The 13,525-nt window shown below is 46.3% G+C and overlaps 1 protein-coding gene across 2 annotated transcripts in view; it reads right to left on the minus strand.

Moving 5' to 3' along the window:
* Positions 1-433: 433 nt before the first annotated feature.
* The window catches only part of STK10 (serine/threonine kinase 10), a 140,831-nt gene continuing 127,739 nt past the window's right edge, over positions 434-13,525 (minus strand). For both annotated transcript variants that reach the window (XM_053567350.1, XM_053567352.1), the window contains one exon: positions 434-2,804. In XM_053567350.1, the coding sequence (XP_053423325.1) occupies positions 2,664-2,804 (141 nt within the window). In that variant the 3' untranslated portion in view covers positions 434-2,663. The remainder of the gene's footprint in view (positions 2,805-13,525) is intronic.

Consider the following 13,525-nt stretch of genomic DNA (forward strand, 5'->3'; position numbering starts at 1 on the left):
CAGTTGGGTGAGAGGAGGTATGGTGGAGATGTGCTAGGCAGGTCTAAGTTTAAATCCCACAGGCATCACTTACTAGTGCTATGAGATCTGGCCTGATTTTTCCCTTTGCCTAGTGTCCATTTCTTCATTTATAAAGTGAGAATGATGATGTCTTCCTCTCACGTTGTTGAAAGGATTCAATACATTAACGTGTGAAAACACTTGGGGGGAGTCAATGCATGTCTGCTGATAAATGAGATTAAATGTATATCGAGAACATACACCCATATCACGCTCGCTCTCTCAGCCACGTGTCAATTCCTTTGGAACAGAATCCCCTATGTCTGACCTGTTGTATGACCTGGAAGTCACCTGTGTACTCAAAAGATAAACTTAGTTGCTGGGCAAACACGGCTGTGCCCTTTCTCACCCCAATTCAAAAGAACAACCGAAATGCAAATGACCTGGTTATTTTATTAGAAGCATATTTACCTTCTTGTAGTTAACTTTGCAGAGAACATTTTACAAAAATTTTGTATAAAGTTTGGAAACTACATAAAAATAACTTTTATCCTTCATAAAGGGAAAACATAAGTTATATTTACTCTGCTAAAAACGTATTGAGAAGGAGAAACTTTCCTATCTGTCCCTTATACAGAAAACCTTAGCACACAGCACAGGAATATGATGTGGGCCTTCTCAGAGATAAGCATTGTGCATTGGCTCAATCGTAAGGCTAGAAGACCCTGCCAGACCCCATTCGGAAAAGCACAGGGGAGCTACTGGGCCCAGGCCGCACTGAGCAGGGACACAGCAACTCCTCAAAGGACAGGGACAATATGAATGACAAGCCAAAAGGGGAATGATCAAAGACTTTCCCCTGAACCATGAAACTGGCGTTTCACCTGATACTCATTTTCATGCCCCAGGATACAAATGGAAATACTGTATACAAAGCCCAAAGCAGCCCTGCCTGCCTGTTGGCGGATCCTGGCTTCCCCCTGGAGGAGCTGGGTCTGTGTTCTGTGGCCACACTGCTGCTAGTTCCAATCTCCGTCTCATTTGTTTGAGACCTGAGAAATGTCCCATCTGGGTCAAATACTGAAGCAGGCAGGCTGAATGCTCACTTACCTGAGAACCACTGCCTTCCTCCAGCTCTAAGATTTGGGAACCCAATGTCCCCTTTTCCTGTTGAATGGCTGCCCCTCCCTTCCCAAGCATCCAGTTATAACCAATGCCAAGAAAACTTTCAGAAAATTGCTTTAGAAAGACAAAGTGTACAAACTTAACCTTTAGGAGTGAAGGAGAAAGTCCCCCAGGGTTATCTCAACCTCTTTCTCACCAGAAAAACAGTAAACCCAAATTCTAACTCCATATGATTCTTCAAAGTGTTCAATTTTGTGTTCTTTTAAAAGTGGGTATCTTCCTGAAGAAGCCATACATTTTCTATCTGTTTCAATGTAGAAATCAAGATGGAAAGGGGTCTTCTTTGTAAATAAACCCACATACTGGTGGGAGCATTTGCTTTTATTGGGTTACAGACACTCTGTAGCCTGTGGCATTAGCATCTGGGAGGAGGCAACTGGGACTCTGAAGGCCCTGGAGTCTATCTGAGGTTCAGACCCTTTACTTCTGCCAGGTTCTGGGGGCAGGAAGCATTCCGTTCTCCCTGATGCTCTTTCTTCACGAAGAGAAGTTCAAGAGACTGCCAGCCTTGCTCTGAAGTGTAAGGTGGGACCGTGATCAGGGAGGGCAGAGGGAAAAAGCCTGTCCATCTCAGCTGCAGACTGGGTGGGCAAGCGTCAGATGGGAGCAGACTGGGTTGTGAAAGTCTGTGTGCTGAGGAGTTAATCCCTGAGCACAGGCTCCTGTGTGGGGGCCAGAATGAATTGCAGGCTGGCAGTACAGCCTGTGCTGCTCGGTGCCTGTGGTGCCAACACCCAGCATGTTCCACACCAACTGCTCCACCTAACAGGCTCGGTGGCAGAGGCTCAGGCAGCAAGTGCGTTCCAGCCCACCTGGGCAGAGGAAAGCCTGGGTAGAGCCGGAGCTGAGTCCTGTGTGTACAGGGAGGGATCATGAGATGATGTGAAACACTCAAGGCCAGCAGAATGAGTAGTTCAGGCCTCCCTCTTTCCACTGTCCATTCTCCCCATGTCGATATGCCCTGTCTTAAGTGAAAAGCAAACTGGGGAAACAGGAGGAATGAGGGCCTTCTGGAGCAGCTGGCTGCAGGCCAGGCTCCACTGGGAATCGAAATGGCTGTGAGGGGCCTTGATTCTTAGATCCGACACTGCAGGGAATGGCTGAAAAACTACGAAAGTTACCATATGGACAAGCCCATTGTGACTTCATCAGCAGAACTTTGTGCCCACAGACAGCAAAACTGTTTTGGCAAACAGGAGGGGCCTCAAGGCCACAGGATATACCCATTCCTCCTGAACCCTAACCTCACCAACAGCCCAAATCACCCACGGGTTGAAGGGATCTGGAGCTTAACGAGAACACACATTTTAGAGTCCAGTGACACAAAAGACAGCTTGCCACAGCAGGAGCAATACAGGGCAAGGGTCTGGATTTGAGCTGGCACAGAAGCAAGAAGGAAGGGGGGTCCTGAGTTATTTGTTCACAGAGAATGAGAGGGCCCCAGAGGCCTGCCAAGCTGCCACAGCCCTGGATGGTTGTTAAGAAGCATCTGCAGAGCCGTAGGGGAAGAACTTGGTGGCCTTGCTTGGGGTGGTAGGATTTGGGCACTCTGCCTCCTCGCTCAGTTTAAAGAACATCTCCTGCTCCCGCTTCTTCTGGTTCAGATCCTCTTCCAGAGCCTATGGGAGAGAAAGGGCAGGTATCACTTGGTCAGATCTGTGGGCCACACACAGGTCTCCCAACCATAGGATCCCCACTGATGTGGCCTTCTCTGCAAAGTTTCCTCCCAGGCCTCAGTGCTTAGGTAACTAGGTCTTCCCTCTTTCTTATCCTAGAGCTGATCCCCACAATGAAAGCTAAGTACCACCTCTTCCTTCCACCTGCCGTATCTGCCCAGGAGTTCTTTGCAGGCCAAGGACATAGTTTCTGTATCCTTCAGGAGTTCTTTACAGGCCAGTGTATAGTTTGGGGAAATACCAATTTAGATGGGGCAGGGAAGGAGCAGGTACAAATCTCCTGGCAGGAAAACAGCCAAATGATTTGAGAGAAACCCAAGCTAGAAGATGGAGAGTGAAGGGAGAGAGATGTCAGAGTTAGGCTGTGGTTCTGAACCAGGGCTCTATCCTGCAGAAATCACCCAGGGAGCTTCCCCCAACCCCCCACCCCGCCAAATACAGGTGTCTTCACCCAACTTCTGAGGTTCTGAACCTGGAGATGTGCAGTGAGACTGGGGTCTCTGTACTGCACAAGCATTTCAGGTGATTCAGAGGACAGCTCTAGTTGACAAGCACTGTGGGAGCTCCCCTTGGACACAAGCAAGTTCATCTAAATAAATTCGATCCTACCAGAAAATTTTCTTTTTTTTTTTTTTTTTTGTAGAGGCAGAGTCTCACTTTATTGCCCTCGGTACAGTGCCGTGGCGTCACACAGCTCACAGCAACCTCCAACTCCTGGGCTTAGGTGATTCTCTTGCCTCAGCCTCCCGAATAGCTGGGACTACAGACGTCTGCCACAACACCCGGCTATTTTTTTGTTGCAGTTTGGCCGGGGCTGGGCTTGAACCCACCACCCTCGGTATATGGGGCCGGCACCCCCCCCCCCAGAAAAATTTCTTAAGGGCTCTCCAATAATAAACATTTAATTAAGAAAGGACAGGTATATATCCAGAAGACCAAAACTCACTTTATAACAAAGGTATTTGCATCAGAATGTTTATTGCAGCTCAATTCATAATTGCTAAGTCATGGAAGAAGCCCAAGTGCCCATCAACCCATGAATGGGTTAATAAATTGTGGTATATGTACACCATGGAATGTTATGCAGCCTTTAAAAAGACAGAGACTTCGGGCGGCACTTGTGGCTCAGTCGGTAGGGCGCCGGCCCCATATGCCGAGGGTGGCGGGTTCAAACCCGGCCCCAGCCGAACTGCAACAACAACAAAAAAAATAGCCGGTGTTGTGGCGGGCCCCTGTAGTACCAGCTACTCGGGAGGCTGAGGCAAGAGAATCGCTTAAGCCCAGGAGTTGGAGGTTGCTGTGACTGTGATGCCACAGCACTCTACCGAGGGCCATAAAGTGAGACTCTGTCTCTACAAAAAAAAAAGACAGAGACTTTACCTCTTTTATGTTTACATGGATGGAGCTGGAACATATTCTTAGCAAAGTATCTCAAGAATGGAAGAAAAAGTATCCAATGTACTCAGCTGTACTATGAAATCAATATATAAACACCCACACTCCCATATGAAAGCTATAACCCAACTATAGCCCAAGATGAAGGGGAAAAAGGAGGGGGAGAGGGGAAGAACGGGCAGAGGCAGAGGGAGGGTAATTGGTCAGACCACACCTACGGTGCATTGTACAAGGGTACATGTCAAATCTACTAAGTGTAGAGTATAAATGTCTTAACACGATAATTAAGAAAGTTCAGTGAAGGCTATGTTAACCAATTTGATGAAAGTATTTCAAATTGTATATAAAACCAACACACTGTACCCCATAAATGCATTAATGTACACAGCTATAATGTAATTAAAAAAAAAAAAAAAAAGGAAGCAAGCCAGGTGTGGTGGCTTATGCCTGTAATCTTAGCATTCTTGGAGGCTGAGGTGGATAGACTGCTTAAGCTCAGGAGTTCGAAGCCAGCCTGAACAAGAGTGAGACCCTTTTTCCACTAAAAACAGACAAACTAGCCAGGTGTGGTGGCTGACACCTGTAGTCCCAGCTACTCAAGACGCTGAAGCAAGAGGATTGCTCAAACCCAAGAGTTGGAGGTTGCTGTGAGCTATGACACCAAGGCACTCTACCCAGGTGACAGAGTGAGACTGTGTCTCAAAAAAAAGAAAAGAAAAGAAACAAAGCAAAGTGTAATGGAGAGAACTTGGACTTGACAGACAGTGCTGCCAGAGCTCCTGGGTTTTCAAAAGAAACTGGAAATGAAGATTTTTATGTACAGAAAGATAAAACACAACTGTAGTCCAGGGTGAGAGGAGGGGAGGCGATGGGGGAGGTTGGATGGAGGGAGGGTAATCAGTGGGGCCTCACCTACGGTGCATATTGCAAGGGTACATGTCAAATCTATTCAGAGTAGAGTATAAATGTCTTAACACAGTAATAAGTGAGGTAAAGTCTATTTTAACCAATTTGATGTAAGCATTCCAAATTGTATATAAAATCAGCACATTGTACCCCATAAATGCCGTAATATACAGTTATGATTTAATAAAAATATTGAGAGAAAAAAGATTTTTATGTATAATCTCTTTATACTTAAAAGTTGACACCTTTCAAAAAAAATTTAATCATTATGTTGGCCAAACATACCAGGGCTGTAAGCCAATTCTAGTCCCTAGGCTATCACAGTTACTAGTTTTTGAGCACAGAGTGGTTTAGTAACTTGCGCAAGATCTCAGAGCTAATAACAAGAGAGTTAGGACTTTATCCACCTCTAATTCCAAAGCCTGTGCTCAAGCACTACTCTATTCCACCCACCACATACACGCCTCTGTACAACTTTCTAATACTAGAATCAGCAATCTTTTTTTCTGTTATGTGACCAAAAGTAAACATTTTCAGCTTTGCAGGGCATCAACTACTCAACTGCCAACTGCAAAATTATCCATAAACAATATGTAAATGAACAAGCCTGGTGGTGTTCCAGTGAACCTTTATTTACAGTGGTGGGCCAAATGTGGCTCATAGGCAGTAGTTTGCCAACACCTGCTTTAAGTAAATAAATATTATCTACAGCCTAAAAAAAGGCGCAAGAGGGAAGACAGGACTTGTTTGAGGTCACATTCTGTGTTAACAATAACCCAGGCAACACTTTGTTGACCTATCAGATGTTCTATACTTACTTGAAATAAATAAGTCTGAATTTTTCAAAACTACAATGTACCATCATCACTCCTGCCCACCATATAGGGAGGGAGCTTAAGGCTGCTGACTATAATGCAAGAGCATAAAAACCATTTATTCCAGAATGAAATCATCACCTCTTGGTAACCATTCTAGCAGCAACCCAGGTAGCTTATGACACAAGAATTCTACAAAGAATTGTGCAGAGGCAGCCTGTATAGGCAAAACCAATGCCAGCTTCCCAACCACATGTTCATGGTGCCTCCCCCAAGCTCAGGCCCCCTATGAAGCAATCTGAGCTATGAGGCAGTTGCTAGAGGCAAGATGGTCATTTTCAAACTGTCTCAGGATGTGCCAAGGGCATAGAACCTCCCTAAGTAAGATAACCAGGTGAATGTTTACTTCCCGATTCCAGAATCAGCCTATGTCAGCAGAAGCATTATTGATTGGAGCATCAAATATCAAAAGTCTCAGCAGGCCATGGTTACAGAAATGATGAGCACAAGCCTGTTAACAAGAAGGTCTGGAACCCTGGCCACCTTCCAGCCAGAATGCTCTATTAGCACAGGAAAGAAGCCTCAATTCAAGGACTTCCAAGGCCATTACTGAGGTAAGGTGGGCAGTTACAGCAACAGGGCTGATGTCTGAGGTCAGAAAAACCCTCAGGACTTCAGGACACGTGGACATGAAGGATAACCAGGGCATTTTTCTCCTCAGAGAGTGTAGGGGGATGGAAGGAAACCAGCATACGCTTGGCCTATCATACGGGCTGGTGACTTCTGGGATAACATTGCACATTACTGACAGACTGTGACAGAAGACCATGTGATGGCTTTTGGCTTTTGGGTCAGAGGCGGCCAAGGTGCAACTTTCTTTGGTCCCGAATCCAACACCACCAGTTCATCCGACACCAGCCACCTCCACCATGCCGCCTAAGTTCAACCCCAACGAGGTCAAAGTCGTGTACCTGAGGTGCACCAGTGGCAAAGTTGGTGCCATGTCTGCCCTGGCCCCCAAGATCGCCCCCCTGGGTTTGTCTCCAAAAAAGGTTGGTGATGACATCACCAAGGCAACTGGTGACTGGAAGGATCTGAGGATTACAGTGAAATTGACTATCCAGAACAGGCCCAGATTGAAGTGGTACCTTCTGCTCTGCCCTCATCATCAAAGCCCTCAAGGAACCGCCGAGAGACAGAAAGAAACAGAAAAACATTAAACACAACGGAAATATCACTTTCGATGAGATTGTCAACATTGCCAGACAGAGAGTGGCACCAATCTTTAGCCAGAGAACTCTCCGGAACCATTAAAGAGATCCTAGGGACGGCCCAGTCCATGGGCTGCAATGTTGATGGCCGCCACTCTCATGACATCAATAGTGTTGTCGAATGCCCAGCTAGTTCAAAAGTACAAAGGAAAATGTTTCAATAAAGGATCATTTGATACTCCCCCCTCCCCCCCCCCAAAAAAATGAAGACCCTGTGATGGTTAAGTTTACACAACAACTTGGCAAGGCCATGGTACTCAGTTTGGTCAAACACCAATGTAGATGTCACTCTGACGGTATTTTTCAGATGTGATTAACATTTAAATCAGTTAATTTTTTTTTTTTTTTAAGACAGAGACTTACTCTGTCACCCTGGGTAGGTAGAATGCCATAGTGGCATAGCTCACAGCAACCTCAAACTCTTGGGCTCACGTGATCTTTTACCACAGCCTCCTGAGTAGCTGGGACTATAGGCACCCACCATGATGCCCAACTAGTTTTTCTGTTCTTAGTAGTGACAGGGTCTTGCTCTTGCTCAGGCTGGTCTTGAACTTCTGAGCTAAAACAATCCACCTGCCTCAACCTCCCAAAGTGCTAGGATTACAGGTGTGAGCCACCACACCTGGCCTAAATCAGTAATCTATGAGTAAAGCAAATGATCCTCTATAATATAGGTGGGCCTCATCTATATATAAGTGAAGACCTTATGAGAAAAGGAATTCTGCCTCTAGACTGCAAGATCTACTCTTCCCTAGGTCTGCAGTCTGGTGGCCTGAACTGCAGATTCTGGACTTAACAGCCTCCAAAACTGTGTGAGCCAACTCCTTAAAACAAATACATCAACATTCCCCCTTCCCGCTATTGGTTCTGTTTCTCTGGAGAATATTGACTAATACAGGCTCAGGGAGGTAAGATGGCTGGCTTGCCTGAGATCCCAAAGCTGGACACCACCCAAGAACTTGTAGAATACCATCTAGAGAGAGATAAGAATTCTCCCCACCTCCCTGAGGCCGCCCTTGTCCAAGACACCATCCTGTCTCACCAAGATTATCCCAATGGTTTCCTTGCTGGTCTCTGCTTCTACCCTTAACCCCTACAGCAGGCAAAAGGATCCTTGTGAAAACACAGGTCAGATCATGTCATACTCTGTTCAGAACCTTCCAATGGGTCCTATCTCACCTGAAGCAAAGGTCACATTCTACCCAGGCACCCACTGCCCCTCATACTTCACCTCCTATCACTCCCACAGTCACCACCACTCTGCTCCAGCCAGAGGGCCACCGTGGTGTTCCTCAGAGTAGCAGGCACACTCTCACTTCAGGGCCATTGCAGCTGCTCTTCCGTGCTGGGAATGCTCCCCCCGCCCCACCCCAACAGCTGCAAGGCCCCCTCACTCATGTCCTTCCTTCCTTCCCCTCACTGCCATCCTCAAGCTGTTCCCTTCCCTGCTTCTGGGTCCTTCACTAGAAGGTCACTCCCTGAGGGCAGGGACTTGTCCCTTCTGTTTACTGAATCATCTCCAGTGCCTAACAGGGTCTGGAGCACTTAGCATGTGCTAAAGAAATATTTGTTGCATGAATACACTAATGAGTGAACAAATGAATGAATGACCAAGCTAAGATGGCAGACAAAGGCAACACCATGTGATAACTACCATGACAGAGCAAGGACAGAGAGTTGTTGGAGCTCAGAAGAGACACTCACGCAGCCATGGTGAGGGAGGTGGCTGAGCACCGAAGATAAACAGAAGTTGGCCAAGCAAAGCCTGGTGGGTACAGAATTCCTGGCAGAGGGAACTGCCTGGGCAAAGGCCCAGCAGGGAACGAGAGAAGCACATATGGTATGGAGATCTATTTGGGTACTGAAATCTGTTCAGAGCACAAGAGGCGGTGAGACTCACAGGAGATAAGACAAGAGCAATGGTTCTCAAAGTGTCGTCTGTGAACCCCTCAGGGGTCCAAAACCCTGTTCAAGGTGGGAGAGGGGCAACAAAGTCCAGTTTCCTAACACTAAGGTTAGAGTCTGCCCTTTTCACTGTTTTGATATTTATACTAATGGTACAAAAGCAATGATGAGTACAACTAATTTCTGGATCTTGAGGAGGAATTTAGATAATGGCACCAACTGCATGGATATTCATTCTTTCCTCTGTCACCCGGGGCTATAGTACAGTGGTGTCATCACAGGTCCTAGGTTCAAGTGATCCTTCTGCCTCAGCCTCCCAAGTAGCTGAGACTACAGGTGCCTACCACCATGCCCAGCTAATTGTTTTATTTTTTGTAGAGATGGGGTCTCACTCTTGTTCAAGCTGGTTTTGAACTTCTGGACTGAAGGGATCCTCCCACCTCAGCCTCCCAGATTGCTAGGATTAAAGTTGTGAGCCACCAGGCCCAGCCTGCATGGGTATTCTTTAATCTACTCATGGTATAAGAAAAGGGTTTTCAATTAAAAAAATAAAACCACCAGGTGCAGTGGCTCATGCTTGTAATCCTAGCACTTGGGAGTCTGAGGTGGGTGGATTCCTTGAGTTCGAGACCAGCCTAAGCCAGAGCAAGACCCGGTCTCTAAAAATAGCTGGGTATTGTGGCGGGTGCCTGTAGACACCAGCTACTCAGGAGGCTGAGGCAAGAGAACTGCCTAAGCCCAAGAGTTAGAGGTTGCTGTGAACTGTGACGCCATGGCACTCTACCGAGGGCGACAAAATGAGACTTGGCTCTGAAAAAAAAAAAGAATCTGATAAAATCAGTGGTAATATTAATGATTTTTTTTTTTTTTTTGAGACAGAGTCTCACTATGTTGCCCTCAGTAGAGTGCCATCATGTCACAGCTCACAGCAACCTCAAACTCTTGGGCTCAAGCAATTACCTTGCCTCAGTCTCCCAAGTAGCTGGGACTATAGGTGTCCGCCACAACACGCAGCTATTTTTCTGTTGCAGTTGTCATTGTTGCTTAAATGGGCTGGGTTCAAACCTGCCAGCCTCGATGTATGTGACCACACCCTACCCACTGAGTACAGGTGCTGCCTGAATTTTTTTTTTTTTTTTTTTTTTTTGAGACAGAGTCTCACTATGTTGCCCTGAGTAGAGGCCGTGGCATCATAGCTCACAACAACCTTCAAACTCTTGCCTCAGTCTCCCAAGTAGCTGGGACTACAAGGCACCTGCCACAATGCCCAGCTGTTTTTGGTTATAGTTGTCATTGTTGTTTGGCAGACCTGGACTGAATTCAAACCCACCAGCTCTGTTATATGTGGCTGGCGCCCTAGCTGCTGAGCTACAGGCACCAAGGCTGAATTTTTTTTTTTTTTTTTTTGAGACAGGGTCTCATTCCATTGCCCAGGCTGGAGTACAGTGGTCTCATGATAGCCTGCTACAACCTCAGACTCCTGGGCTAAAGTGATCCTCCTGTCTCAGCTTCCTAAGTAGCTGGGACAACAGACACCTGTCTCCACACCCAGCTAATTTTTCTATTTTTTTAATAGAGATTGGACCTTGCTCTTGCTCAGGCTGGTCTTAAACTCCTGATCTAATGCAATCCTTCACCTCAATCTCCCAAAGTGCTAGGATTGTAGGTATGAGCCGCCAAAACAGCCAGATTTCTTTTTTATATTTAGTTTAATGTGTCAACATTTATATCTGTATAACTCAGTGAACCAATATTTTCCAAATACCCAGTGTGTGATGTTACAAGATCATAGCTGAGTGGAAGTTCCACTGAAAGCACAAGACAAACCAGTTGATTTTAACACAACAGAGAAAGAAAACTCTGAAATGGGTGCAGGTTCCACATTACAATTAGCCTTTAAGAAACTACCACTTGTTGAACTTCAGTGTACTATCAAAAAGGAATGTTCATAATTATCTGAAAGGGCTATCAAAGTATTACTTCCTTTTCTAAATACATCTGTGTGAAGCCAGACTTTCTTCATAAACATCAACCAAAATAATGTATCACAACAGAATGAAGGCCAACAGAGATGTAAGAATCCAGCTGTCTTCTTTTAACCACACTTTAAACAGATACATAACAATGTCAGTCTTCTCACTATTTTGGAAAACAGAATCCATCAAAATCCATTAGTTGTGCAAACACGTAATAGGTATTTTTTTTTTTTTTTTTGACACAGAGTCTCACTTATCACCCTTAGTAGAGTGCCACGGCACCACAGCTCACAGCAACCTCAAACTCTTAGGCTCAAGTGATGATCTTGCCTCAGCCTCCCAAGTAGCTGGGGTTCAAGTGCCTACCACAACGCCTGGCTATTTTTAGAGACGCGGTCTCACTCTGGCTCAGACTGGTCTTCAACCTCTGAGATCAGGCAGTCCACCCACCTGGGCCTCCCAGAGTGCTAAGATTACAGGCGTGAGCCACCGTGCCCAGCCATACGTTTTTTATTGTTGTTGGTAAGTGATAAAGTATTTTCCAAATTCTCAGATAAAATTTCTAAACTGGTAAACAATGATAAATATAATCCATATAAACAAAAACTTTTCAGAGTTTTTAATAACTTTTAATAAGGTTCTGAAGCCAAAACGCTTGAGAACTACTAGGCTAGAGAGTCAGCAGGGTTGGGTGCCAAAGAGCCATGGGACGAGGTGGATTTGGTGGGGTAGGCATGGAGAACAGGGGCCCACTTAGAAAGCAGTTTCAGTAAAGCAGGTGGGAAGCAATGAGCCTTGTCAGGGGAAAGGAGCAGCACAGAGCTGAGTGACCAACACGCAATGGCCAGTCAATGGGGAAGGAGACAAGAGGATGGCACTCTGCTTGGGCATCCAGGAAAGTGGAGGTGCCATTCCCCATGGCATGGAAGACTGGAGGAGAATGGGTTTTGTATGGGAAGACAATGGGCTGTGTTTGGGACATGACACTTGTGGGGCTGGTGGACCTATGGGTGGAGGAATCTAGGGGACAGTTTGAATGTGCTGTATAGGAGGGTGGTCTGGACAGGAGGTTGAGATTTTAGGAGTATGGCTTGGAGGTTGGGGATGGAGCCATGAGAATGAATGAGCTCAGCAGAGAGAGGGTTCAGATCAGACAGAGGGATAAGGATAGAGCTCTGGGGTCAGAATCAGCAGACAGCCCAGGGAGGACACTGTAGAGGAGCCAGCGCCAAAGAAGAAACCCAGCAGAGAGCAGACTCAAAAGGATAAGACAGCAGAGGGAGGCAGGGAGTGGCTGACAGTGTTGGCTACTACCAGGAGGTCAAGTTCAGTAAGTCAGTTCATGGGACTTGGCCACCAGCATGCTATTACTGACCCTTCCGGGAACAGTTCTAGTGGGCTGAGAAATAAATATGAGGTGAAGAAATTGGAGCAGGGGGTATGAGCTACTCAAGATGCCCAGCAGGGAAGAAGAGGGAGAGGGCAGTAAAGAGTGATGCAGCATTAAGGGAGGCTGTGTGTTTTGAATGGGAAAGTAGGGCAGGCAGAATTCAAGAACGACCCCGGTGACTCACTTCTGTAGAATTTCCCCCCTCATTTGAGTGTGTGTGGAACCTATGAAGATGATGTCACTTCTTACAAGGAATGAGCCTATTCTAATCCCATCAGCCTTTTTAAAGGGTATTTTGCAGTTGGTAGCCCAAGAAGAACACAATGCATGCTTGCTATGTGTAGGCGGAGGGGGCACATGACCGGGAATTCAAGTGGCCTCTAGAATAGAGGGCAGCCCCTGGCTGACAGCCAGCAAAGAGACTGGGACCTCAGACCTATAGCCACAGGGAACTGGATTCTGTCAAAAGCTAAATGAGATTTAGCTAGTGATTCTTTCCTAGAAACTCCAGATAAGAGCCTCACCCAGCTAATACCCTGATTGCAGCCTGGTGAGACCCTGAGCAGAAAACCCAGTCCAGCCCACCCAGACCCCTGAATCTCATCCCTAGGAGATAATAAATGGGTATTGGTTTAAGCTGCTAAATGTATGGCAAATTGTTATACAGCAATAGAAAACTGATAGGAAAGTAATCTATTTGGTGCAGGGTTCCAACTTCTCAGCACAACTTCCTCTAAGAGAAAATGCTCACAGGCTGAGCATTTGACCTGGTGGCACGGCTGACTCATACTGCAGTGTCCTCTGTAGACACCCTGTGCTAGGAGTCCTTCAGTCTGTGGAGGGAGCTAAACAAGGCATGTGGACCAATGCACCAGGGAGGCTGCCATTCTAGAGGTGGGAGCTGTAGAGCATTCAGCCATAAAGAGTTATTTAGAAAGTTCCTCTCAGGTACACGTCCATTTACCTGGACACAAAGCAAGAGTCCATCAAAATAAGAAAGCCTAAG

The sequence above is a fragment of the Nycticebus coucang genome, chromosome 17 (assembly GCF_027406575.1).
Source record: "Nycticebus coucang isolate mNycCou1 chromosome 17, mNycCou1.pri, whole genome shotgun sequence".
In the NCBI taxonomy this organism is placed as follows: Eukaryota; Metazoa; Chordata; class Mammalia; order Primates; family Lorisidae; genus Nycticebus; species Nycticebus coucang.